Source organism: Pseudopipra pipra, chromosome 4, assembly GCF_036250125.1.
Source record: "Pseudopipra pipra isolate bDixPip1 chromosome 4, bDixPip1.hap1, whole genome shotgun sequence".
Taxonomy (NCBI): Eukaryota; Metazoa; Chordata; class Aves; order Passeriformes; family Pipridae; genus Pseudopipra; species Pseudopipra pipra.
The window spans coordinates 27,682,018-27,709,959 of record NC_087552.1 but is presented as its reverse complement, the minus strand read 5'-3'; the positions used below and the strand labels follow the sequence as shown (position 1 = coordinate 27,709,959).

At 37.5% G+C, this 27,942-nt stretch overlaps 1 protein-coding gene and 1 long non-coding RNA gene across 3 annotated transcripts in view; one reads left to right on the top strand and one right to left on the bottom strand.

The window, feature by feature from the left end:
• LOC135413020 (uncharacterized) overlaps positions 1-17,403 on the bottom strand; it is a 38,482-nt gene extending 21,079 nt beyond the window's left edge. The window contains exons 1-3 of one of the 2 annotated variants that reach the window (XR_010430073.1): positions 17,061-17,403; positions 11,025-11,124; positions 9,628-10,514 (exon numbers count right to left, since the gene is read on the bottom strand). This is a non-coding gene — a long non-coding RNA (uncharacterized LOC135413020). Of the gene's footprint in view, positions 1-9,627; positions 10,515-11,024; positions 11,125-17,060 lie in introns of those variants that run through there. The other variant, XR_010430074.1, reaches the window with a different exon arrangement.
• COL25A1 (collagen type XXV alpha 1 chain) overlaps positions 1-27,942 on the top strand; it is a 313,222-nt gene that overhangs the window by 273,952 nt on the left and 11,328 nt on the right. The window contains exons 21-34 of the mRNA XM_064652084.1: positions 475-519; positions 2,469-2,513; positions 3,053-3,130; positions 6,118-6,141; positions 7,578-7,622; positions 9,202-9,246; positions 9,559-9,639; positions 10,351-10,413; positions 12,060-12,110; positions 12,473-12,499; positions 17,082-17,135; positions 21,953-22,006; positions 23,245-23,271; positions 24,011-24,064. Coding sequence (XP_064508154.1) covers positions 475-519; positions 2,469-2,513; positions 3,053-3,130; positions 6,118-6,141; positions 7,578-7,622; positions 9,202-9,246; positions 9,559-9,639; positions 10,351-10,413; positions 12,060-12,110; positions 12,473-12,499; positions 17,082-17,135; positions 21,953-22,006; positions 23,245-23,271; positions 24,011-24,064 — 693 coding nt within the window. The remainder of the gene's footprint in view (positions 1-474; positions 520-2,468; positions 2,514-3,052; positions 3,131-6,117; positions 6,142-7,577; positions 7,623-9,201; positions 9,247-9,558; positions 9,640-10,350; positions 10,414-12,059; positions 12,111-12,472; positions 12,500-17,081; positions 17,136-21,952; positions 22,007-23,244; positions 23,272-24,010; positions 24,065-27,942) is intronic.

The window sequence follows — 27,942 nt, the reverse complement described above, 5'->3', positions numbered from 1 at the left end:
CTGTCAAGTTTTTCTTCCCTAATGCATCTTGAAAATAATAAGGCCAATTCTGTGCTCCTTGGCCTGTTAGTTTGTATCCAGCTGAACAGCTGGGAAAAGAAGTTGTGGTAACACTCTATTTTAGTCTCCTTATATTAGAATATTTAACTATCTTCTCTGTCTTTTGGCTATCGTTTCTCGGGGGCTATGGAATGACAAAGGCCATTCCTGAAAACCACTGTTAATGATGCCTGCTGTTTACTAACGCCAATACTACTTTTCCTTTGGAAGGATGGAATCTGTGGCCTTTGCACTCTGGTGTTAAAGAATATATTAATCTGGGCGCTATTAAATTCAGTGCCTTTACAGATTCATTATCTTGGTAATATCAAATGAAGTATTTCTGGTGTTCCATACTGTAGTTAGTCATTACTAATTTCATTTTCTCTGCGCTCCCATTTCTCTATGATTTCTCTCCTATCTTCCTTCAAACAGGGGAAAACAGGTGAACCTGGATCTAGAGGCCCAAAAGGGTCAAAGGTTAGTAGTAAAGAAACTGTCCTTAGTGGAGTAATTAACATGATGATTTTTAGGATCGATTATTTGTAACATTTCAGAGAAACTTCGCTTATCTTTTTAAAAGAACATGTAACAATCTGCAGTGTTCTTTATAAGTGAAATCTTCTGACTTCCAAATTTAGCTATTGAAGTCAAAACTTACGTCTTTTGAACACTGTGATTCTAATCCTTTTTCTGTTATAACATCCATTCCACTCTGCTCTGGTTTTCCTCATGCAACTTGGTTTCTCTCTGTGTAACTGATGTGGGTTAGTCCTCCCACATGCCAGGACCCTACACCTGACTGTGCTATTATATAACTTTGTGGATCCACACTTTGGTGAGTTACGAATCAGTGCTATCCCCAGTACTGCAGGCTGAGATATGATGATCAGAAGTCGTACAAAGGCAAGAGCTGTCAGTTACTTTGCTGTTTTACTACTTAAAATACTCTACTTTGAGTATTTCTATCTATCCACCCGTCTCTCAATAGATATAGCTGGTTCACATATATGGAGAGATAAAATGTATGTTTTTTCTGTTACTTTATCTGCTGTGGAAATTCTGTGCCCACTGGATTCCTTCAAAGTAAAAGCAAAATGAAAATATATTTGTTTAGGCGGTTATTGAGTCTGTCAGAATAAAGGTGACAAGACAATGTAGGCCGGTATGATACTTTTTGCAGTACTTGTAAGGTCCTTGAAGAGTGACCTTAAGTGCTTAAGGAGATGATTAAATAAGTGCCATTTAAGCTCATTTATTCTCACCAGAAAGAAGCATTGGAAAACTAATCAAGGGATTAAAGTATCAGAGTGAGAGTATAAGAGTAAATCAGCCTCTCGTTTGGCTATACTACCTGGGCACCTCCCACAGGTGCCAAAATTATAAAGATATCCCTTTTAATTTCCTTTTTATCAAAAAATTATATACAATTTTCATTTTACCTGCATACCTGTCATGAAAATCTAGCCCACGGAAGTCAGTCTAGTGGTTGAGAACTTCATTTTTTAAAGTTCAGTGGCATGTTCACTTGCTGCTGCCAAGGCAACACTGAAAGGAAAGGCAGATAGCACAACCTTGATTATGCCCTGCCGCCAGCCTGCTCTCCATATGTCTTCATTAGCCCTATGAAAGTTTTCTGTTTTCTATGTGTTTTGTGAATTAGTCATTCTCTGGTGAATTAGTCATTCTTCCATGACTTTACCAAAGTTCTCTAGATTTCAACAGGAGCAAAAGTTGCATTCTTACCCATATTAATTTCAAGTAATATAAAAACATAAGATCTTGCTGTGGAAGTGACTGTGAAATGAATTATGAATGCTGGGTTATGAATGCATATATGTTTGAAATTCCCTCCATCATTTCAAACATACTACTAATAGGAAGAAAAAGCTATGTGTAAGTTGGCAGTGATCTTAAGCCTTTCACAGAAAGGGAGTCAAGAAACTCTAATTCTGACAGTAATGTTGTACTTGTAGGGGAGGCAATGACTCAGAGCGGGAAAGTTGAGAAAGTGGAGTCATGATCACAGAAAGAAAAGTTATACATTTTGAAACACACCTTTGAAGAAGTTGACTGTTTTCAGACTGAGTGATTTAATTTCTCTAGTGTTTCTTCAAGCTTTTGATAATAATGTCATTTAGAAGAGGGACGTTATATAAATTACTGAATTGGTAATCTGTCTTTATTTTGTTCCTCAGTATTTCTTACTCTAAACCAATACAACACTCTAATAATTCACACAGAACTAAGTTCATCATTGTCAAGTTTACCATTACACTGATTTTTCTTTTCATTAAGATCCACATTCTGTTTAGAATGAGAGGCCAGCCCTTTAAACCAGTTTATATAAGAAAACATATTTGAAAGGGAAGAACTACGTGATATATTGTTAAATGGCATATCTGTTTTCAAATATCATTTTTACGTAGGGTGATACAGGTGACAGAGGTGACACAGGATCTGCAGGTCCGCGGGTAAGTCTACTTTTCATCACAGCTCTTTGTATTATACTCTTAGATTCAGTTCACGTGACCTGAAATTGTAGCAGTAACTCTAGTTAAAACTCGAGATGAAATTGGGTACTAGACTCTGTTGGAACGTGTGTTGCTAACTGGCCTTTAATATGACTAACATCCCAACTGCAAGTCTCCTGTTCACAGTTTGTGGGCTGGATGTTACATGCCAGATGTTCTGACATTGTTCACAGCCAATACAGAACTAGAGTATCAAACTGCTTAAATATTTCCCCTTGAAAGTTTCATATATTTGCTTTCCCACTGCAGCACACGTCACTGTGTACTGACCTGCTTATTTATCTTTTTTTTTAAAAAAGTTTGTTTCTTTTTTAAAACAATCTTAATTTTAATGCTAATCTTTGTGTTTTGTAGTAGTATGTTGTAAGTACAGTAAGATTCCAACACCACACAATCAAGTTAAAGCATGTGTCAGTGGTTAAGAGTCTAGAATAGTCTTTGGCAGTTGTCTCAAAATTTTTATGGAAAATGTATTACAGGGACCACCTGGACAGAAGGGTGATCAAGGTGCGACAGAGATAATTGATTATAATGGCAATATCCATGAAGCTCTGCAGGTATGCAAACATAAGGTTGGATTGGCTTAGTCTGGTCTGGGAAAAAGCAGTTGGACAGCATTGTATTTCTCTTTTGCATAAACCTTGAATACGTTTTGTGTGCAAAATTGTTGAGCTTATTAGTCAGCAATCACTTTCTATATTTGGAAACCAGGTTTTCTGTTTGGTGTTAGACAAACTGTTTCCTTGATAAAATTTAGCTGAGTGAATTGGTTCCATGTCCCCTGGAGAATATTGACATCATCTAATGAGGATAAAGCTGATTCATTGCTGGCTCTGGTGTTTAGTGCTGAATTCATGTAATAAACCACATACACAGGTTCAACAGAAGTGTCTGCTTTTCAATTCATGTAGTATAATATTGGCCTTTCTTTTTTTCCTTGTTTTTCTCTTCCTCTTCCTATAAAATGCAAAGAGCAGAATATTTGAGATTTGGAAACCATATAACATGGTTCCATTAGCAAGCTGTGGATTCAATCAGCAACTTGAGTATGTTAAATAGAGCAAGCACCGGTCTTCTCACTTATTCATTTCTGGAAAACCTATTTTGACTGGTGTGCAGAAAAGTGTGGAGGATTAAAGTGGGGTTACAAAAGAATGAATGAGTGTTTGCATAAAAGCAAAGGACCAAGATGACATATGTCATTGCAGTCAAGGTGATTTACATTGCAGTATACTCAGATGCAAATTCTGTGCAGTATCACTCCACTGAAGTGAATGGCTTGCTTATGTGCAACTGAAGACTGGATTTGGCTCATTGTGTATCTGATCACTTTCTCACTGGAGCCTATGAACTTTTTTTTTGCATTTACTCAGTGGGAGTGGGTAAATGTCTGACCACGTTTTCAAGACTCTTTTGGAAAACAAAAAAATCTCATTGCCTTTACTAAAATCTAAAAGCCTGTATGTTGTTAAGGCGAAGTCCACTCTTTCATTGTGATTGGTATCTATGGGGAAGTCTGCAGAGGCATGTTGTGAGGCTCTGCATTATATTTGTCTCATTTGGTTTGCTTGTAAGGGAATTCAGGCACACAACTTTCAGTCCACTCTCTGAGTTACATGCCTAAAGTAGCCTGAAATTAATGTTGTATATTACCAGACACAAATTTACCAGGGGCTTTAGCCCCTCTATCTCCTGTATTCTGTCTTTGTATCTTAACTCTGGCATCAGTGTTACTTTCAAGCTTCCTTAGAAAACCTGCAGCACATAAAGAAGCCTTAAAAAGGGACTGAAGCCTTTCACAGTGGTTGAAACATATTAGGAAGCCTTTATCCCATTGCAAATCATTTCAAATGTCATCACCTTCTGATTCAGGGCAACAAATAATTGATATTAATGGGAATGGCTGTGCAGGGAGGGTGTAAGTAAGATTATACAGGATCAGTTGAAAATATGCTTGCCAAATCCAGCTCAGTCCTTTCAGATGGCAAACACCCATTTCTAAGTCTCTTGGTGCCAAATTCTCTGAGATTTGCAGTTTTCTCATGGAAGTATATGAGAACTTCCAGTGCTCAGCACTGACTGAGAACTTGCACATAATCTGCCCTGCTGATTTAAGAAGTTGACAAGAGATTGCAAGTTCTGGGCTGCCTGGCTATTTTTTATAATTCAATAATAAATCATCATGCAGTCTAGCAATTCAGTTACTTTGCCTCTTACCTCCTATTCCATCTCATGTGTCAGTGGAGAATGTCTTAGTCCATCAGCACTGAAAATTGCAATCCTAAAATTGTCATCATAGTCCCAGCAAGACCCCTGCTTGAGAGTATGTGGCTTTCACTTGGAAGATCGCATCCAAAATTTATATCTCTATCAGAATTGCTCCTTGGACTTACTCTGCAGAATTTCCCAGGGCAAAAAGCAGTAGCTTCGAAAGTATAACATTTGTAGGAACTACAGCATTAGATATTAAAAAACCTTCTGCTGTAAATGAATCTGTTAGTGAGAATGAGTAAACAGTAATTTGCAATGGTTATTTTAGATTTTCATATCTAGATAAACTGAACTTTTCAGTCTCTTTAAAGTTCTTGATATGTTTCCATTAATATGTTAAAATACAAAGGGTACGAGTATATTAAAGCCACGTGTTAGAGAACAATTTTTTCAAGTACTTTGTATTAAGCAGGTTCCAGATTCTTGCCAACAGTATGTATTGTTGCACTGACATGAAGATTCTTTTAAAGCTTAAAATAGAAGATCTGCAAACCTTTATTTTCACATGAAAAAAAAATAAGTAAAGCAAAATATTTCTTGTTTCGTGTAGGCCAGTAAGTTCTTCACAAGCAAAAGGAAAGCATGTGCAAGCTGCAGTATTTTGAGGTTTTACTCTGTTTAAAAATATAGAAAAGCATTTAAATGAGTTTTAAACATATTTTCATTTGCCTTTAAATTCTTTGGCAAAAAATTAGTGTTAGGTCAAGATATTTTGCCTTCTTCCATGATTAAAATATCTTTTGTCTTTCCAAACATTTAAAGCAGAATTGTAGTATGTATAGGTGGGTTGTGAACTGGCAGTTTGGGATTTTTAACTGCATTTTTATATGAAAATCAGTCTTATATCTCCACTCTAGGAATCGTTTCTATTAATGAAACATTAGTGCAAAACCTGCAGACATTACAAAGCATTGGGCTAGTCTTTTAGTCAACTTATGACACCAACTCATCACGTTTTCCTAAAAAATTTAAAAAACCTTTTTGAAGACTTCTGCTTTGATTCTGCTATTTAGTCATCATTAATTTGATCTCTTAAGTTGCACAAAAGCCTGCAGTTTTCACCTATGTAAAACCCTAATCCCCATAGAAGCCAAGAAGCTAGTACAACACCAGGATTTAAAAATAACAGGATTTTTATTCATGTTTCTGGAGGTGTGATCTCTCCCAGATTCAGCATAGGTTCTTTGACGATTATAACTTTAGCAAGCAGAATAATTTGTATAATTGTTTAATTCTGCTAATGATGTCTCCTGTTAATGCATTTTGCCAACAGAGGATTGCCACCCTGACTGTCACGGTAATTCCTATTGCATGACTTACGGTGTGTTGTAAAACTTCTCCTTTGTGTTGCAACATGTTCATAATTCTGCTAGCTCAGGACATGTCTTCATTGGATGTCATATCGTTCATCATAGCATGTATTTATTTGTTTGTTTGGTGTTCCCATAACAGAAAACCCATTGTTGAAAGCCACCCAACAATGGAACCGATTCTGCTCCTGCTGAATTAATGGCAAAACTTAAGTTTACTTAACCAAGAAAACAGGAAAACAAAGAACTCAGTACTTTAGGTACACATCTAGGCAGACAGCTGCTTTGGAATATTTGGTGTATGTTCCTCTCTTGGGTGTCTACCTGGGAGTCAAGTGAAAACATGAAGCAGGATTTGAGTACCAGACGACCTTATTTTCAGGTTAAAAATTTAGTTCTTTCAAATTGGCTTGTGAAGAAATTTCATTTGGGAGTTTTCAGACCAGATGAAAATTAAACGTTTTCTGAAAAGAAAGCTTGCCTCAGTTACTTTACTTACTATAAATAAGTTAAATAGAAAACCCAAGTATGAGGAATTCTGTTTTCCCATCTTATCAGATCTCAGAAATAAAGTTAAAATTTCCAGGACCTGTCCCTAAATGTGTGGATAACTGAACACTTCAGTCTTCTTACTCCAGTCAATTTCTGTAGGAGGTTTAGCTGCATCCAGCCAGACACAGTATCTGAGAATAGTGACCACATAGGAGATGCATATAGTCCTGCAGGTTCAGCCACTCTTTAAAGCTGCAGACTTAGTATAAGCAGATTATTTTATTCTTCTTTTTTGTTTCAAGTTCTTCGCTGCAAGATTGCTGTTAGTCGTATTTTCCCATCTGTACATACCCTTTCTTTATGTTAATTCAGGGGATTTTTAAATGTTGTTGTGGGGGTTTTTTAAAGCATCCTCACTATGCACCATCCAGACCAGTATTTGATACGTGGCACTGTGTCCACAATCTGAGGTAGAAATGAAAGAAATTACTCCATGGCACTTTCACAAAGTATTGGGTATCCCCAAATGCACTTAACATCATCTAGCAGAATCCTCTTTGCAATCGGTTGGAGATTTCTCCTGATCTTCACTTGTTTTGAGTCAGGCTGTGAGAGCTGTCAAATGTGGCTGAGGTGAGTTTTGGTCTTCCTTCAATTAAGAGGAGCTTTGCCATTTCCTCAATAGGAGCAGAGGACTTTATGATAAAATATGACCTGAACTGTTCTTTTAATGCTGTTTTTTGTGGTACCCTTCTGGTTGTTGGAGAGTTGTCACAGATTAACAACTTGTCCATAAATGGTCTTGGTTCCCCTTGTATCCAAAATCTAACCCATTTTGTTACAGTGACTGTATTAACATTCACCCTGTGCTTACATAGCAAGTTCTTCAGGAATTTATTTAAAAGCTGAGAGGTTTGTATGTTCTGTTTAGGGACCACCAGGACCACCAGGACCCCAAGGGCTGCAAGGGCCAAAGGTGATCTTCCTTATTTTACCCATTGTATCTTAAGGGTGGAGTGTTTTGTTTTTTCAAATGATGTATGCACACAGGTAAAAGGAGCTTTCTGGTACAGCTTATTTAACTGTAATTTTACCAAATATGGCATGTTTCCAACTTTGTATCCCAGATTCTTTAACTGTAGCTTTCCAGAATAGGTGCTTTGATTGGTTGCCACACACAGATGCTCAACTAAGAGCCAGAAAAATTAATTAGTACCAAAAGTGTGCAGAAGCATCTAACTCAGTGGTCTGCACTGAGGCTGATTCTTAGGACATTGTAAAGTAGCCGCACAACCAGACAGTGGCTCCTATGCCTCACTTCTGGCTGAGTGGGAATGAGGGAGGCAAAACTGTGTGCAAGATACCACTGGACACGGTATGAGTGGATGTGAATGCAGCTTTTGTCATGGTGGTACCCACCCAAATAAGTATAGTATTTTCTAATGTTGGTAAAAATTAAAACAGGAGCCTGTGGGCAGGAGCCTGGCTGGAAACCCAGGCCTGCTAATACCACCTGGCTGGTTCTATATGTATACCAGAAGGGTTAGTGAGCAGCCCACACAGAGGCAATGAATACCATATGCTGCACTGTTCTATAATATTTAAATAATAAATTTGCTTATACTTCAAAAAAAAAAGTGTTGAAGTTAGTGGACTCTCTCTAAATTGCTTTTAAATTAGTTGCTATATTTCTCTATTTCTTAAATACTAGATATCTCGTGTTCCCTCAGTGTCTCTAAGCTCTTCCAAGAGCAAATATGTGCATCTTCAACAACAAAACTAGACGTTTCAGTTTTAGACTTCATCCAGTCTTTTATATGGAGGTACATCACAATACACATGTTCATTGTTTTGAGAAATTGTGAGAAACAAAGTTCATTCTTCTATGTGAAAATTGATAATAGAATACACAGTTAAGTGTGCAGAAATTGCTTTTTGTGTTATCATCTACCCAGCATTTCTGCAGCCCAGAGTATATTGTAAAATGCAGAGGAGTTGGAGTGTGGAGGAGGTTGTATTCCTTCATATAGATGAGCATTTTCATTCAAAATCTATAACATAAAGCAGAATTCAACACTATGAGAGTTTGTTTCTGATATCATAGACTCTACCCATCAGTGTTATTTGCTCCCTTAGAGAATGCTTCTCAGGAACTGGTCGTAGGACAGTGTTGTGAATGTGAACTCTTTCACTGGATGATTCATATTAGTCAGGGAAAGAAAAGATGAAGTCTCTGTGTACCTTACAGAGAGCCATGATTCCACATTTGTTGTGGTAGTGGACAAAGTTTCCATTGGATTGGGGTCTTTTCACTCCTGGGATTTTGTCTTCTTTTCATTTCTTTTTATGCACTTGTCTGGTCTTTATGCAACCCAAAGTTTCTGTAGTCTTAATCAGCAGGGCTATTTTTTCCATATAGGAATTATACATATGTTGGGTTTTTTGGAATAATATTCCCTGGCTTTTTTTTGTTTTTAATTATTGCAATTTCTCTGCCTCTTTCCTCAAACGTCTGGGACAACTGGGATAATGCAACTCCATCTTATCTTTTGCAGGGTGAACCAGGATCCCCAGGAACACCAGGAGCTGATGGAGAGCAGGTACATTATGTGTAAATCACATAGTGAAGAACACGTGAGCAATCATAGGTTATTTCAAGAAATTTCCATGATCCCAAGCTGTAACTTAGATTTCATAATCTAACTTAATACTATTATGATAGTAATTAATAAAGATTATTATTATGTTGCTGCATAGATCACTCTGTGATCTAATAATGTCTGCATTTCTGCATTGTAATAGCAAAGGTATATGCATGCACGTGACTTATTCAGCTTATTAGGATCAAAGCTAGAATTCTGTTGGTGTTTCTGGTTTTTTTACATAACTTGCTGAATAAGTCCATATTTTAGGGTCTTAAGGGCTCAAAAGGAGATACAGGTGATCCTGGAATGCCTGGAGAAAAGGGAGGAATTGGACTGCCTGGCCTGCCAGTGAGTATGAAAAAATAATTACTTAATTTTAGCTAAAATACCTTTTTTTTTTTCTCTCATATTGTCAGGAATTTCCAACAGTGCTGATAAATTGCAAACAGGACAGAAAGCACTGGGGAGAAAATTCTGAGATTGTTCTGCAGCTAATCTAGGAGGATGTGTAACATTGTCAGAATTTTTCAATACGCTTACAGTCAAAAACAGTATTGCATTGGGAAGAGGTCCAGAATTGTACCTCTCTTGTAATATACGGCACAACTCGGTCAAATGTAGCTTGTAGGAAAAAGGAGCTATGTTTTGAACACTTGTCAGGAATTTCAGATGACTTAGATTGAGGAGCAAGAGAAAATGCATCAATATTTATGGGATGCATTCTTCATATATATATATATGAAATTTCTCAGTAAAAATAGAAACTGTTCTGAAATTGTATCCATAGTAGAATATATCATGAGTGGAGTATCAGATTAAGGAATTGTCAGGAATATCCTGCCACAATTGATAGCTATCAATATAAAAGCATCCCTTTACATTTGTTAACAATTATTTATAAAGTAATCCCAAAACTTTTAAAAAGGGTTTCCTTTATATGTGTGCCATCTTATTATTTTTTAAAATTAGAATTATTTGCAAATAAATATTGTCATTTCTAGATTGATTGCTAATAAGATTAAAGCTGTTTATAAATGCTGTTTCCTAATGATTTTGTAGGGAGCCAATGGTATGAAAGGTGAAAAAGGAGATGTTGGTTTCCCTGGTGCCCAAGGTCCTTCAGTAAGTCTCAGTGTGGTGTTGCAATGAACACAGGAGTCCAGCAATGGTTCTCCAGCTTTTGATTCTGAACGATACTTCGTATTCATCATGACTGATGTTTCCTGCAAATAAACAGACTTCTGGTCTTTGAGCTAAATACAGGTTAAGTTTTAACAGGTTAAGTTTAAGGAATTATACCTGTTCTGTTCTATTCTGTCACTATGAACGACAGTCCTGCTTGCTTCAGTGAAAGCCTTCTGGCTCTGTTATGAATCAAAGTATAAAGGGGGGAAAAAAAATCCCCACACAAACCATAACCTGTCTCAACACCTTATATTCTGGGAATCTCAGAAAGTCCGGTGAGAATCAGACTAGACTGACTTCAGATGTGTGACCAGGGTAGTGACTAGTTTTATGAGACCAGACATTCTCCTGATTTTTTTCAAAGCATTGCAAAGGCATTAAAAAACAAACAGAAAAACAAGGAAAGCAACAAAACCAAAGATCAACTGCACAAAAAAAACTACACCAAGCAAACAATCTCCCACAAAGTACCTTTATGATATGGATGATTAAGGTTATCAGAGCACAGTAGGATAGGAGACCTCAAAGCAGTTGTTAACTACCAGTACCTTCTCACTGGTGACAGAAGACCTTGGTTCTGAGGAATCAAAGGCTCCCCTGTGTTGTCACAGGACACGATAGGCACCCTGCATCTCTGAGTCTCTTTCTCTGAAATGAAGATTAGTTACAAATTAATTCACAAACTCATTCATCTTGTTCTGCTTGTTTTCACTTGAAGGAAGGCTTTCAGTTTTCAGGAGATTTCACAGATGGTGGAATCTGTCTTAGGTTTCAAAGTGCATCTTGTTGCCACTGTTGCCATCACCAGCAGCTAGTGTAGCAGAGTGGTTGTGCATAAGCCTGGAGACCTGATTTAGCATCCCTGCTGCCACTCTGCAGGTTATGATAACAGCCCTTTGGGATTAAATCCAGGAAGAGAGGTGATATTAAACTGTATATATCATCATAAAATTCCTTCCATGGATTTGTTAGGAACACAGAAAACCAATACAGAATACGCATGCGCTAAATGCTGAGCAACCTGATTACCTATTTTAATGGCTTTTGAGAATTCTTGGTATAAGTGGTCTAAACTAAATAAAAGGAGAGAGAAAGGGCAATTTTGAAAATATGCCAAAGCCTAGCTTGAATTTAGTATCTTTTCCATTCATCAGTATTGAGGAAGGATAAAATAACACATCATCTTCTTCTGTTTCTCTTGATTAAGTAGTACAAGAGAGAACTAAAGAGCACATACCATAAAATGTTAAATTTTCAAGCATCCCTGCTCAGTACTGTTTGTTTTACAGAGTTTTTTTTTTTCCTGATAGTGTCTTAAAGTGTATTGTAGACCCTAGGAATAAGAATCAGGAGACAGGCAAGCTGCCATATGGCACAGGCAAATCTACACTTTTGGTACCCTGTCTTTCAAATCAAAATACTTCCCATTCCTAAAGCCCCGTCTAGATACACTGTCAGTGTTCACTGTTGCATTGCTATTTTTGTAAGTACTTGCCAACAGAAGGAGGGTCAGTCTGACTTCTGGTATTTTTGCAGGAGTTCTTTACTCTGCATGATTTAATGCCATTGTTTTTTATCTGTAGATGATAGGACCACCTGGACCACCAGGGCCACATGGTCCTCCAGGCCCTATGGTAAGCTTGGGAGGAAGAGTGGGGCTAGAAAGGGCTTAAACCCTCTTGCCACTTTAATGCCTCCTTACTGCAAGTGTTATGAGAATACGTGGCCACTAGAGAGGGATCTAATTTACAAATTTTTTTGCATGTCTTAAAATTCATAGGAAGTAAAGAAAAAAGTTTGCACCTGCCTATGTTAGTGTTAATGTGCTAGTGATCTGGTTCAACCTAAGAATCAGGTGTTTACAGGTGCTTTATTGACAGCTGCATTTTGTTTGTGATTACAAAAATATAGGTGCAACTTGCACCCCCATAAAGCAACAAACTCTTAAAAAATAGTGGTGTATTTTTGTAATGAAAAATAGTATCTTTATTTTCAGGGACCTCATGGACTTCCTGGCCCCAAGGTAAATTAATACCTGTCTTGAATAGTCACACTCTCAGTGTCTGCAAAGTGTCATGCTTCGCTCTTTAACACATGGAGCTATGTTTTGTCATGTCTCATTTGATAAATGTTTCTGATATTCTTAAACCTTAAAGCAGATTTTAATATTAACAGCTTAAAAGCTTTTTAAATTTTCTGTGATTCTTTCTGAGTAGTATTTCTCCTCAGCATTAGCTGAGTTCCTTTTCTGTATTGATATTTGTGATATGGCACTGAATTATTTAGTTTCCTGTTTATGGGCAAGCTACTATTGTACTTGGAATTACTTTGGAACACAGAAGCATGTTACAGGCTCAGGAAATGGAGTCAGATAAACTCTATTTATGCTCTCTTGTATCTCCTGCTTCTTCCAGTGTGCATGGCCTTTCACCTTCTTAGGCACCATGTATTTTGCTGAGCAGTTACTTCACATGTTATGCTAGTTCACCATCACAAACTGATGGGTGTATTTTCATGTTTTCCAAACTGAAATTCCTGATCAGGCAGGTCTGCAATGCTATTTGAACAGTTCCCATAGCATATTACACAAAGATATACTGTAGGGACTCGGTGAAAACAGCTCAGGAGGGTAGAAGTGAATTTTGGCAGAGTTGAATATTTTAATTTGTGCTTTAATTCGGTAATCACTAGTAAGCTAAAATTGAGCATGACACTATAGCATAGCATTTGTTAAGGCCAGTGGTCTTGTCAGGATGAACATTTGAATCACCATGGCTCCCTAATCACATCTACCTTTCCCAAAAAGTAAAGAAGAGAAGGAGAGGACCTTTCTTGTTTAATTTTTGGAATTTGTTTTGACTCCTTATGAGACTGTTCATGTTACCTTGGCTCAAGAAGCCTGAGTCATAAATCATTTTTTGAAATCAAGTCTGTTCCATCTTAGCACCAGCCCTGCCTTACCTCAGGCTTTTGGCCTGAGACTCAGGCTTTTGTGGGATTTCTCAGGTCTGTTTCCAAAACTTCAGCTTCAGTGCTACTGCTCTGAAAGTCACATCGAGTCAAATAGAAGAAGAATGAAGAAATGGCTACTTAGGCAGGGTGCAAAGCAACAGATGATGTCTGGAGTTACTTAAAGGAGCAGACTAGGTTCTACTGAGATATTTTTTTTAAAATATGAATATGGTATAAGGTAACATAATACATTGAAGAGAAAACTAGGAATGAGGCCATAGGGAACAACCTGGATGAAGAACCCATGTATTTCTGTTTCCCAAAAGGGTCAAGTGTGGTCAGTGTTCTTTTTGACCGAGTAGTCCTCATACTGATGTAGTTTTTCATTATGGGAGAATGATCTGTTAGCAACTCCAAGCCCACTGTTATCCTCGTAGTGATGTTTAATATAATAGCCTGTGCATAATTTAACAATCACAACAAGACAAAGTGCCATTTCTTATGTTGTTAAAACTTCTCTGTATGAAGACAGAAACTATGGACCTCCCAAATAGCTTAGCATTGTGTAACCCGTGCTGCTTTTAATTTGTTATTGTTTAATTGTGTATGCTTAAAGGTTTAAAATATCTTTATGTAAGATTTTGCTGCAAATTCCAGTTCGCTGTAAGGAAAAATATTGCTTCCTCACCAAATAAACTTTTCAGGAGATCCCACTGTAGAAACCTACAGTTTTGAGGCTTATTTTTCTGAACATTTTCTTTCAATTGGAATTATCTGCATAGGGTGGTTTATGGGATTTGAGGGATTTCCAAAACCCCCTGAAACTCATTCTTAATTCAAACCATCTAACTATAGTGGCAATTATTAGGAAAAGATTTAAAAAATGTGTTACTCCCAAGTTTCCTGTAGGTTTTTTTCACACAGATTTTAAATTTCCAGCAGACACCTCCCAAGTGCTTTTGCCCAGTATTATATTAGTATGTTAATTGCCAGTAAACTGTGAAAGTTGAATTTGTGTCCTTGTTTCAAACTGGAATTTGCAGCTATTTCTGAGTCTGGCTTCTTCTATCCCAGCTTAAGCATCCATTATAGCACCAAAAATTTGGCATTTATACTTTTACATTTAGGGTGAACCAGGGTTAAATGGTCTTAAAGGATTGAAGGGTGAACCAGGTCAAAAGGGTGACAGAGGGCCCCTTGGTCTTCCAGTAAGTAAAAAAACCCAACTATTCAATCTCAGTGGAAATCACAAACTTTTATTTCTACTCGTGATGAACAACTCTGAATTACTTAGTAGCATACACAGAATATACCATGTTAGAGCAGAGCATAAGTCTTGTTTCGTTTTGTCCCAAATCTGTGCTATTGTCCAAAGTATCATCCTGTAACACCAGTGCTGTCAGGTTTGGTTTTTTTGTTATGTGTCAGTTGAGAGTCTTCAGTGTCATAAGGATGCCATCACCCCCATTACATTAGTCATACTGTTATTTAAGTGTTGCATGGTGTTTGCGTTAGAAAAGGAATCTTCCCTTTCCTCCGTCTCCTCAGTTATTCTTCCTTTGGTTGCCCTTCTGCAGTTAAAATGGAGAGGTCTAACTGAGAAACGTTAAAAACTGGTTTAGGGAATTTAATTTTTTTTTTCACTGATTGTTATTTTTTCCTCCCTCTTTAGAAAGTTTCCATTCTGAGTGTTTGGCATAAATTTTTTCTTAGAAGGAAATGAAGAAGCCTAAAAATATGGAAACATTAATATGTTAAAATTTAGGATAATAAAATAGAAAATACTTTATGTGTTTGAAAGCATGCTGAAAAGATAGCTTTACTTTTTTTCTCACAAAAGGAGTTCATTTTTCCTTTTATTGTGATGTTGTATAAGGATTATTCCCTGTGATTACATTGTTAACAGTAAAATGGAGAAAAAACACTTAGGTGACCCAAAGAAACAAACCCCTCTGATTAATATTTTCAAGAATTATGTGCGGGGCCACTGGAAAAGGTCAGCTTCACTGAGAATTTTAGTTTTAATTTATTTTGAGAAAAAAAATCATTTTCACATTGACAGTCACGCCTCTGTAGAGAGTGTGTTTTGGAGGCCTGAGCCAACACCCTGAAAATGGCTAAAAGGTAGAAGAAAGTTTTATTTCTTCCAGAAATGTTTGTTCTAACACAGAACAAAATATGCTATTAGTTTTTCAAATTTACATAGATCTTGTCTTCTACTGCTTATTGCTTCTGAATGTAATTTTCAGGAGCAAAGTCGAAGATTTTGATGTTCCATGGCTCATTTTATTGAGTTGGGTGGAGTTTTTTAGTTGGGATTTCTTTCGGGTTTGGGTTGGTTTTTTTTCCTGGGGGAGTGTCCCAGATTATTCCCTATGTCCCGACTAGTGTTGTCTCCCGCCCTGCCCTCACTGCAACACTCTCGCTGCTGCTCTGTTATTCCCACACAATCCACGAGGGGTCACCCCATCCCCAAGGATGCTGAGGCACATAGCCCAGAGTGCCGGGTGCTGCTGTTGCAGCCCTTGACTGTGCTCTGAACTGGGAGTATATGGGGAAAACAGGAAATGTGATTGTCTCCGGGGCTCTTGGAAATGAACGAGGCCATTGTAGTCAGGATCCAGATTTCGTTGGCTGCATAATGCAGTATTCTTACACTTAAATATTTCCTATCACAGTTAACACACATTTTTCTTCCTTTGTGTATAGTATTCAGCACTGTCGTTATTTACAAATTAGAAAGCATGCAAGTAAATTACAAAGTAAATATTTGTGTGTTAAGGCTCAAAACCACCCTAACATCTGGTGTTTGTAGCACTCCTATAGCTTGACAATATTCTGGTCTAATATACTGTAATGTGAGGACAGGGGTGGGTCAGTGATGTGACACTAAAGTGAGAACAGAATCAGGCTCCTGATGTTTTATGTGAATTTTTAACTAACAATGATGTAGTAATGTGATACCCATTCCAGAACCCTGTCACAACTTGTACTGTACGTTTGAATTATGTTTATTCATCAGTACCACTTACTAATCTCATGTTCTTGTCATTGGTGTTGTACCCATCATCCATGCTTCCACCTAACCACACAGGGAGCATCTGGCTTAGACGGAAAGCCAGGACCCCGGGTGAGTCCCTTGTCTTTCTGTGTCACTCTTAGTTACTGAGTCCATGTCCTTCCCAGGGGCTCTGCCAGCCATGCTCACACACTGCACGGAGGAAGAAAGGCCAAATGCTGCAGGCATTTTCCATGCTGTATTAGAGGGGCCTTCAGACAGACTCTTAAGGCAAAACGTGTGGGAAGGATAGTGTAATTCTCTGTAGAAGGAGTTCTGAACATTAAAAAGGCGGTTTAGTTTTGGTTTTTGGTTGGACAGCTGCCTTAGTTGGGTTGTTTATTTTCTTGAGTAAGGTTAGGGATTAAGGTTAGGGATCTGACTAGAAGGATGGTTTACCTCGTAACAGGAGAGGTTATAGGTGGAGTTTTGAAAGCCAAATGGATTTGTTCAGCTAGGTCCCACCACAATTAAGTTTGAATTTTCAGCCAGTGAAGACTGATTCCATGTTAGTTCTTGGCTAGAAGACAGCTATTAAAACTAAAGAGGTGCAAGAACAAGACTTTGCTCTTACCCTCTTTGTTTCCTTTTGCAGGGTATAGATGGCTCAGTTGGTCCCCATGGCCCCGCAGGTCCTAAAGGAGACAGAGTAAGTATATGTTCTGTGTGCTTCTCTTTACAAAGTGACTGCCACAAAATCTCGTATGGGTACTTATATTTTACCTTTATTTATATTTAGATGTTGCTAAACACAACAGTATCTCATCTATGTAAGGATCAGCCCAGAACTATATGTGTTCTAGTTACACATGTGTTTATCTGTTTAAGAGTTGACATTGTAACTCATTAACTTCAGAGGACCTGGTATTTTGAAATGACTAATCAGTAAGAAATTGACAGCACTTTCAAGTTCACAGTACCACACAGAACATAATTTTTGTTGGCTTCGTTATTTTGTGTAAATTGAAAGAATAAACTGGGACAAAATATAATGTGATCTGATTACATAAGAATGCAATGGCAAAAAAAAGAAGAGTATTTCTCTCCTGTATGCACTTAACTGTTTTTATCTAGTACAAGAGTCTCCAAGCTCTGTAAAATTTAAAATTTTCTTCCTTTTTTTTTTTTTAAGCTTAGAAAATAGGAGCCCTCCTTTTTCATTCGAAATATTCACAATAAATTTTCTACATGAAAATATGATAGGAACTCTTAATCTTTAAGTGTGAACCTGTCACCTTTAACAATACAACCATCAACATATACAAAAAACCAGAAGATGATACCTCATACTAACTAAAACCTCCAGGGAGTTGCCAGTCCAGAATTTTGTCTCTTTGACTTTCTCACTTTACCAAAACAACTGTGCTAAAGCAACTTCAGACTTGCTGTATTAAGGACACAGCCACATGGCAGAGGTCCAGTTAGCTTCAACAGCAATACGTCTGAGAAAGGTATGATTCACTTTTACAGAGCCGTGTACTGAGAAATAAATTCAAAACATGCAGCATAAATAGTCCAAAGTAGGAACAGTAGACTGTAGTTACCACTCAGGTTAGTTAACTATCTGAAGGACTTGGGAATTTCTAATCCCCTAGAATTATCTTTTTTTTCGACTATTTCTTCAATCACCTCTGTAAAACGATAGTTGAACATCATCCTCTGATCTTCAGTAAATAATTTAGATGAGATATGCATGTAGAAGTATATGAAAATAGCATTTTATTCTTGCATTATGAGCTTTTATGTCAAAGGATATGCACACGTACTACCAGTTGAAATGTCTTTGAAAAACAATGTGCTATAATATAAACTATTCTTCTAGTCTGTGGAAAATAACTATTAATATTTTTTCTTGTGAGAGTGTGCAGTCATAAGAAGTCATACATCTGGATCTAGAATCAGCCCTACTGTGGCTGTTGACAAATAGTAGTTACAAAGGGGGTAGGAATGGCTGTGATGTAAATCAGTTCAATAATTGCGTGAGCACAGAGGGAGAGATTTGCGAAAATGTAGAGACTAAGGTGTGCAAGAAATTCCTGCACACCCTTTATTTTCTGTGTAGCTAGATGAATAGGAGGAAGTTCACAAGACAGATGGAAGGTTTTTTTCCCAAGCAATCAACTAGCAAGATTATCGCTGTAATTGTTCACTTAATTATTCAGTACCATTTGGGAGGAGTTGTTTGTAGCATAGTTATGTAACAGGTGCCTGGCGTTGATAGACGTCTTGTTACCTAAATAACAAATGATGTGTTTTCAACAGAATTTTACAACTTGCATTTGCAACTCTTGAACTTGTTTATGTGAAAGCAGGAGGAAAACATTTTTGCCTGGAGATTTCAGACTTTACTTTTCAATTAAAAATAGTGCATAGTGCCACTGCTCACTAGTGCTGGATAGGACCGCATTTTGTTGTACTGACAGGAAAAACCTTGGGCATTAGGGTTATTCTACAGAATAATCATGGATTTATTGTTGGACAAGCTGCATTCAAGGCACTACTCTGAAGTAGAACAGGCTGTTGCGCTCATTAGAGTGGATTGGTTGGTTTTCAATTTAGCTATTTAAATAAAATAGAAAACATCATATCATCTTTATACAAAATTTGTTTAGATGGTGAGAAGGTAGACTAAGAAAGTCATGCATGACACTATAATGTGATTTTCTGCATTTCTTTTAGTAGACCAAAATGGTAATTAATACTGTGAATTAACATAATTTATTGGACTGGTGTCTTACAGTCCTTATTAAATTCTTCAGCTATTGGAAATACCATTTTGCTAGGTGCTTAGGGAGATTTTACTGAAACCATCTTTATTAAATGGAGGAGTTGATCATAATAGGCCTCTTAATCTGTGTACTGATTAATCTTACTTATATACCATCTTGAGAGAAAATAGAGAACACTGGAAAACAGATAGACATCTTAAACTACTACTACTGAAAGGGGATGTTTAAGCCTGAATGGTAATGACAGGCATAGTGTGTATCCAACTTCTTGATCATCTAAAGGATCTGAAAGGTGGAAATGCACGTTTTCCTATTTTCCTTTTTTTTATTTTATTTTTTTCCTTGATGTGAAAGACCTATTTTTGAGCTTGATTTTGGCTTTCAGATGTGTAGCCTGTGCAACACTTTCATCACTACACACATTTTGTACTAGTAAGGAAGGTGCATGCTCTTTAATGTGGTTAAAATGTTTCTCACTACGCAGTGTTATAAAATCTCCCTATCTATCTTAAAGGAGACACTAATTATTCAACTTTAATCATACAAATGGTAATTCGTATTCATCCATGATTCAGGAGATGGAAGTGAAATAGGAGGCAAAAACATATACTATGGTTTCTATTCTTTGGACACTGATGGATTGTCTTACGAAAAATATTAAAAACCTTCTTGAAGTTTGCAAATATCTGCTTCTCTGGAGGAAATGCTTTATCAGTATGATTGAGGGCAATATACTCAAGACAGTCCATCAGTCTTATATAATCCATAAACATTCAGGACCTCATCTAATATTCCAGACACATTTCATCATGTGCTTTGTGTTGGAGGCAAAAAATTCTGAGTTACACTTCTCCAAATATATTCTTACATAACAGATGAGATTATTTCCTAGACTGATACATTCAGTATCTTTATGTCTACCATATGTTTAGCAACTTTATAAGCCTATCTTAAGAGGTCTTTGTGCAGTCATCTTTGCTGTTGAAGATTTTTTTAAAAAAAGATACTTAACTAGTCTTGACATATTTCAAGTATTGATCAAAAAGTTTTGTAGCTGTTACATACATAGGTCAGCACATTATTTTCTTCTTAGCAGAAAGCTTTAAAGCTGCAAGGAATTTGTTGTTTTGAAAATGAGCTGTTACTTCCCAATACCTCCTATTGTTCTGCAAGGGCATCCAGCCTAAGTGTTGCTCAGAAATAGCTGGGGAATAATAGAATCCAGAAAGATCAGACATTGGACATCTAATCACGACTAGACTAAAGTAAGTGTCCACCTAAATAAAATATGAAGTATTTAAAACAGATCAAATGTCAGTTACTTTGACAAACTCCTTATTGCTGTGATGATTCAGCCACAGGTTCAGATTAATTCTTTTCTGGTGCCTGCTTTTTTGTATAATTCAGTCAATGAAATTTAGAACTCAGCAGCTCATTTTCAGAACTGTGCCAAGGACTTAGCTGTGCCGATGATCACCACTATTAATTAGGTACACATCTACATCTGTGTCTTGTGCTCTTAATAATAGACTCATTAATTAATTAATAATAATTAGTAAATAACCCAGAGGATTATTTACAGAGAATTATCTCAAGGGCATAATGCAGCAAGTGCTAGGATGAAATACAGCACTTCTGTATGCCAGGAGCCTTGCACAAAGCCTTGCATAAGGTTAGGTTCAGGAAAGGGGGTGAAGAAGGGATCCTGCTTAACAAAAACAGAGTAGGAGCTTTGAAAACTCAAGGTGGTCAGGATTTTTTTTTTCTTATTTTATCAACACTTGGAGCAGTTTAATTCTCAAGAGAGAGTATGGCTTTTCTGATGGATTTTATTCAGAAAAAAGAACACCACAGTCTGAAACAAGACTGCTGCCTGCACCTACAGATCAGCCCTGACTCCCAAACAGGCTCACAGGGATCTGTGCTTGAAGTTACCTGGGTAATGCTGCTGACTTGGGAAGTTTGACTTCATGACAATCTTGATAAAGAACAATCAGAGAGCAAAGGTGATTACTACTGTCAGCCTGAAATTTATCATCTTGAAATCTTACTTCCTTTGGAAAAGTTTTCCCTATATTAAGCTTACAAAATGATTTTGGTAGCCCCCGTCTGGTAAGTTTTCCATGGATTTTAGTGCAGAATGAGATCAAACTTCTGGAGTCATCTCTGTACTTACTTGTTCGTCTTCCACGTTAATATAGTTTTGATATAATAAACCAGGGTATTTTCATCACTAATCTAGAATTCAGTAGAGCATTTAGCAACACAGTACAGTGCATAGGATAATCTTCACTGTTAATAGCGTTGCCTACTTAAATACAAGCTTTGACTGGCACATTATTTTTGCCTGTCACTATGTCACATCTCAGCTGCTCTGTTGAAGCTTGATGCTGTATATCCTTAGTTTTCATTACAACATTAGATTTTTACTGAGAGCAATGTTGCAGCTGTTACAAGCTTAAAATTGACATTGGTGCAAGTTCGGTTTGAAAAATATTTTCACTTACTAATGTATTTAAAAATGAATGTAGATATCATACACCTTAAAGGCTATTTTGCCTAGAAAGTAACACACACCCTCTCTTTGCACCTTAAGCATTTAATAAAAATAAATGAGTTTGGGTATTTTTCACTCAAAATATTTAGGAATGTATAAACTTTAACCTAAAGTACTTGGTAGAGATAATTTCTAAGATCGACAATGGTTTTGTTTGCTTGTTGTGTAACCTTTTCTTAGGGTGAAAAGGGGACTGTAGGTGACCCTGGACCCAGAGGACCATACGGCTTGCCTGTAAGTTGCACAGAGTTTGTACACACTGCACTTTTCATCAATCCTTGATTAAACTTTCTGTGCTTTATGGCTGCTTTTCACCTAGCAATAGAATTAGTTGGAAAAGGTGAAGGTAGACAATAAACCCTGACAGTGCAAGGTCAATGGTCTGTATCACAGACTTAGATTCCTACCCATGCACGTAACGAAACAGATCTGACATGAATCAGAAAGAGAGAGGAAATCCAGAATGCATGTACTCCTGTTTCAGCAGCTTATGTACATCAGCTGCCCAGGGACCATGTGTGAGTGCCAGGAGTTCAGGATGAACTGCGGAAAGATGTGAATTTCTTAATGTCAGTAAGCTGCTTGGATTTCCATACTGCAAGGCTACTTCGCCGTTATATTTCCATTCTGTTTGACACTTCAGAGACCTGTTTTGTTTTAATTTCTGTGCCAGAAGCAGTATGAGAAATTCATTGTGGCCCATTTGTAGGTGGAAGTGGTATGCTTTAAATCAACCATTTAAATTATATTATCCATTTCTAAAATATGAGAGGGAACTTCCTTTGTCCTAACAAGGACATCCCCAATAAAATCAGTTGACTTACTGTGTTTACACTGCTAATGACTGGGTCAGGTGTGTACATGTACATATGTCTTTTCTGTACTTTCATGCAAGAGAAGCCATATAAATATGCTTGACCAGGAACAACCAGCCTTTCCAAGAGACTTGCAATGTTTCCATACGCTCTCCAGTCTAATCTGCTTGATTAATTAATTTAAGCTGGAATACAGACCTATGGTTTAATTAGATCCATTTAATTGGATCAGGAGTCAGTTACTAGAGACAGTTTTCAGGCTCCATGAAGTGTTAAATTAGCTTGCAATGCATTTTTATCCAAGGGTCACTTTTGTGAGTTAAATTGGAAAAAAAGAAAAAAATACAATTTCTGTTTCCCCTTCCTGTGAACTAAAAATAAAATTAAAAAATTATAGGCTTTTCTGAATTTTTAGATTAGTCCTGGAATCTGCCTACAAACAAAATTTTACTGTCAAGCAAAATTTTACAGTCAAGTTGTCAGTTCCTGGAAATCTTAAACGCTGACTGCAGTGTCCTTCACTGACAGCAGTGCTGTGTGTACAGCCTCAGCAACGTGGGGTGTCGCTGTGCAGAGGGGGCACAGAAGCTGGGCCTCAAGCCAGCTGTCGGTACCATGGATTAGGATGCTGATGCAGTTTCTGTGGTTCTTTGGCAGGGCAAAGATGGCGAGCCTGGCCTTGACGTAAGTAATATCTGTGACCAGTGCGCGCTCAATGGTCGGTAAGCGTCTTCCAAGAAATAGCTTATGGAGCATAACACCTTTGTTTCCATTAAGTGTGAATGCAGTACATACAGAGAGTGTGCTAAATGCCTCATTTGCTCTTTCTCTATGATAAAAGAGGACAAAGATTGTGTGACATACAGCCCTTATCAAGAGACACCACCAGATGTGGTGCTTAGTAATATAAGTAGCTGGTTGTTTGGATGTCAGTACGCTGAAAAACTGTGCTTGCTAAGAAAATATTCAGGCTTGTGACTCATTTGTAGAAGAACAAGGAGTCACTGACACTCAGTTAAGTAAATTTATTCTAATTAAAGAGAATAATAATTCCATAACCTGTAATGGATACATTTCAAGGCATAATCTCTTTCTTTGGCATGCTAAAAAAGGCTTTCAGTAAGCCTTTTCCTCTAGTTCTATGCTGAAATCCCTAACTTGAAGGAGTCTTTTTCAGAACATACATATGCTAGCATGGACTGTTGCCATTTTGAGTGGTATGATTTCTTTCTGTAGCTGGCAAATTGCCTCTACCAAACTCTTGGAGTTACTTGTCTCTCATGCTCGTGTCTATGTATGTGTCCACACATACATATACACAGCATGTAGTGAAATAATCTTTTTACGCTTTCCAAGAGTATTTGAAAACTTAACCTGCATGTGAATAAAAATGAACCTGTCTTTGTCCGTTTTGTTTTCATAGGGTTTCCCTGGTCCTCGAGGAGAAAAGGGTGATATAGGAGAAAAGGGAGAAAAGGTGACCACAGTGTTATTAACTGTTGCTTGATTCCCCAGCCTAGTCAGTTCTGCTGTCTTTATGCTCTAAATTGTCCCATTAAAACTTATTTTTGTTTTTACTGTGTGCCAAAAGGCCGGTCACAGATACATTCTAAGCAAAATCATGAAAAACCACAAAAATGTATGCACAGAAATAGTAATATCCACATGTCCCGAAGTACAGCTTTTTATTTTAGGCACATTTTCTCCAATCCATCCTACTCTTGTTGAAAATCCTAAAATATTTCATCAGAATGACATTAGTCATTCTGGTAGTAATTTTATACTAAAGAGCCCAGCTCTGTTCCCTGGCAGTTTATCCTAGTGTACCATGCCTGTACATGCTGCCTGTCCCACACCAAATGGATAAGACAGGAACTGTTTGAATTTTTATTTTTGGCAATGTCTAATTTACAGTTAAGTACTTTGTGATACATTAAATCATATATTCTACATTCTGGTAAACCAACTAGACAGTGAAGTTAACAGAAAAAGCCTAACTTCATTTTCAGTGTCCAGACACAGTGACTTGGAAATACATTTAGTGAAAAGTAATTCAGGATTTAGAGTGTGCAGAGAAAGCTCACAAGCAAATCTCTCCCATTTCTATCCAACACAGAGCCCAGTTGCTGAAATGCTGAATTAGAATTCACATCAAGCCACTTAATATGAAAATACACACACACAGCAGGCAATTTTTCTAGGTCTATTTTTTCTACAGCTGTTTTTGTCTAGCTGACATGTACAGGGTTATGCTAGGTCCATTTCCCATCATGGTGTCCCAAACAAGATGCAGGGTTAAACAGTCACTGGGTGTAGGAGATCATCTCTGTTTCTTAATACTGTCAGGCAAAGCACTTCCCAAGAATGGATTGAAAAGGGTACTGTGAAATATATCCTTCCCTTCTCTCCCTTGTTATATTGCTTATCTCAAGCTCAGAGATCACTGGTAAAGTACTGATTTTGCAGAACTGTTGCTTAAGCAGGTGGTCCGTGAGTATTATAAAGGCAGTGGGTGACCTGACAGAGTAATCACAGTGAATGGTGAGCTCTGACTGTTCTCAGAGATCACAGGTCTGTCACAAGTGAACAGCTGTTCTCTTTTGAGAGCAGTTATCGGTAGAAAGGTGTAACTGATAACTGCCAGCTCTGAGAGGTGACTGGCAGGATGGCCAGCTTGTGCTAAGTGGCAGTTACAGTAGGTGCCAAATCGAATGAGCTTAACAGTGTCTTCTCATACTGAGATACATTAGAAAGGTTGTGTCCAGAAGACAAAAATAAGTTATTACACCTCTCTAATCAATCCCAGTGAGCTTGCTTGAATACAGCAGATGGCCTTTTGAGCCTCCCAGTTCGAGAAAAACTTGAGAAAGTGGAGAGTAAGAAGCCTACCAAGATGGCAGAACTCCGGGGCAAACATAACCCATATAAGAGGTTGAAGGAGGTGAACTGGCTTAGTCTGACAACGAGAAGGCCAAACTACTTGAAAGGGGAGATACAAAGATGATGGAGGAAAACTCTTCTGGGTAATGGCAAGTAGTGAAACACAGGACCAGAAGCTGCTCCTGAGAGGTTCAGAGTGGCAGTTAGGAAAACCTTGTTCACACAGAGGGCAGCATGGCACTGGGACAGTGTGCCCAGGGAGGGTGGCTGAACGACTGCCCATGGAGCACTGCGGAATCTGGTCTGCTCTGATCTGATCTAAGGTCAGAAATCATCCTACTCAGGATGGGAGGTTAGAGTAGGTGACCTCCAGAACTCCCTTCCAGCCAGACCTTCTGAGTCTGTGTTTCCATGTCTGGCTAGAGACAGGCAGAGAAAATCCAACCATTAGAGCCCTCAGATCATCTCTGGAATTAAAAATGGAAAGCTGGTAAAAAGTTCACTTATACAAATATGATATGATATGAAAATGGAACAGCTGAGATTCGTGCACTTGGGATGTGAAAGTGTTTTAATATCCCTTAGTCCAGCATGCTGGTTTTGTATATTAGTCTGTTGTTCCCAGAGACTTGACCAAATTGGTCAAACCCAGGACTTCAGTTGCAAGGGAGCGAGGGAATTGCGTGTGGGAATTGTGTGCTGCCACAGGCACAGCTAGGTCCTTTTTGGAGTGCAATTGTGATTTAGGCTATCTGTGGTGACTTGTTCTCATGAGCTGCAGGACACATCGCCTAGGAAGTCTACTCCTCCATCCCCCAAAAATTCAGGAAAAGGCAAAGCCTGTTTCCTGAGAAGAATGCTTGGAATAAAATTGGTGTGACAGATGTTTCAAAACCCACATTATTTTGTGGACTTTCAGATTAACAGGATTGCCAGGAAGTCTGTAGAGTGAAAATGGAGATGGAATATCTGCCTTAAAAATTCTCAGAATATTCAAATAAAATTAGAAGCCAAAGGAAGTTCTTTCCCAGTGAAAAGTCTGGGAAGATATGGCTGAAAGCTCTGTGAAAGAGACTTCTATTGCTGTTTTAACTTATTTTTTCAGAAACTGGGGAATATTTGTATCATATAAGTAAACTGATTTCACCAAAATTACTTTAGCTGCATCAGTAGTTCTTTTTCCAAATGAAAAGCTGACTCTCAAAAGACAAAAAGTAATGCAATAAATCAAAGCTTTCATCATAACAAATTTTCTCAGTGTTTTTCCTTGTGTAAATTACTAATTATCGATTACCAAATTGGTGTAACAGCACCCATTTCAATAGAGATAAATCAGCTTACCAGTTAAGCATCCAGCTTATGATTTCTTGGTTTTTTAATATTTCTTACAGTATATTGGCTGTTGGACTGACATCACAAAATTGAGATTAATGAGTTTTTAGTTAAGAAACTTAACTCAAATTGCACTTCAAAAATATGTATCATTACTAAGATTCTAAAGAGAACCCATGACACTTATTTTTTTTCATAGATATGCAGGGAATAAATCTTTACGTCTTCAGTTTGAGGTGAGACTTGGACTGCTGTTTTTATTTTAGCCCATCAGCAGTTCTGCTACGGTGAAAGCAAGTTAGTGTTTGCATTATAATATCCGCTTGACTTGGCTGTAATAATATTTTTAAAAGCCTTCTAGCTGTGATTACTCATATAAAATTATAGTCCAGGAGCACTCATCACGAAAAAGATTTGTACAATTGATTTTGTATTTTCGGTTTATGGATAGAAAAAAATTCTTTTAAAAAGGAATAACTTTTAATGAAAGTTAGGATTTGTGTTGTGGGGAGAGGGAGGGAAGGGGCCCTTGGTCCCAAATGCACAGTTGTGTCTGTTGTTATAAATTTTGACAGAAGAGTATGATGTGTCTGAACAGAGAATGAAAAGGCATTATCCTTTTCCCCTACACTCTGCATTGATGAAAATATGTGCACGTTAGGATTGGAGGTTGTTCCAACCAGAGTGGTGTTGCAGAAGTGCCACAACTTTGTATTTCTCTAGGCACTGAGGAAGAGCAGAAAGGAATTTTTTTTTATCTTCATCAGATGTAGATTTTCCATATCTCCTGTGGGCCTCTGTACTTGAGGACGAAGAGTAAAGATTAAAAAGAAATAACTCAGTCTTATGGAAAAAGTAGTAAAGTACTCAGGAAATTCAGACTATTGTCTGCACAGATGGCTGCTGCGTTGCTTTGAATAAGATCATAGATCTGTCCTGCAAAACTGGAAGTTTAAATAGATATCTGCTGACTTGTAACACAACAAGTTAAAGAAATGCAAATCTTAAAGAATAGAAAAAGAGTCAGAAACCAAACTGTACAGTCCATTTTCAGAATCCTTTTTGGAGTATGTCCATGCTTTGTGCTTGCATACATTCACTGCAAATATATTGGTGTTACACTGAGAACAAAAAACATGAGAA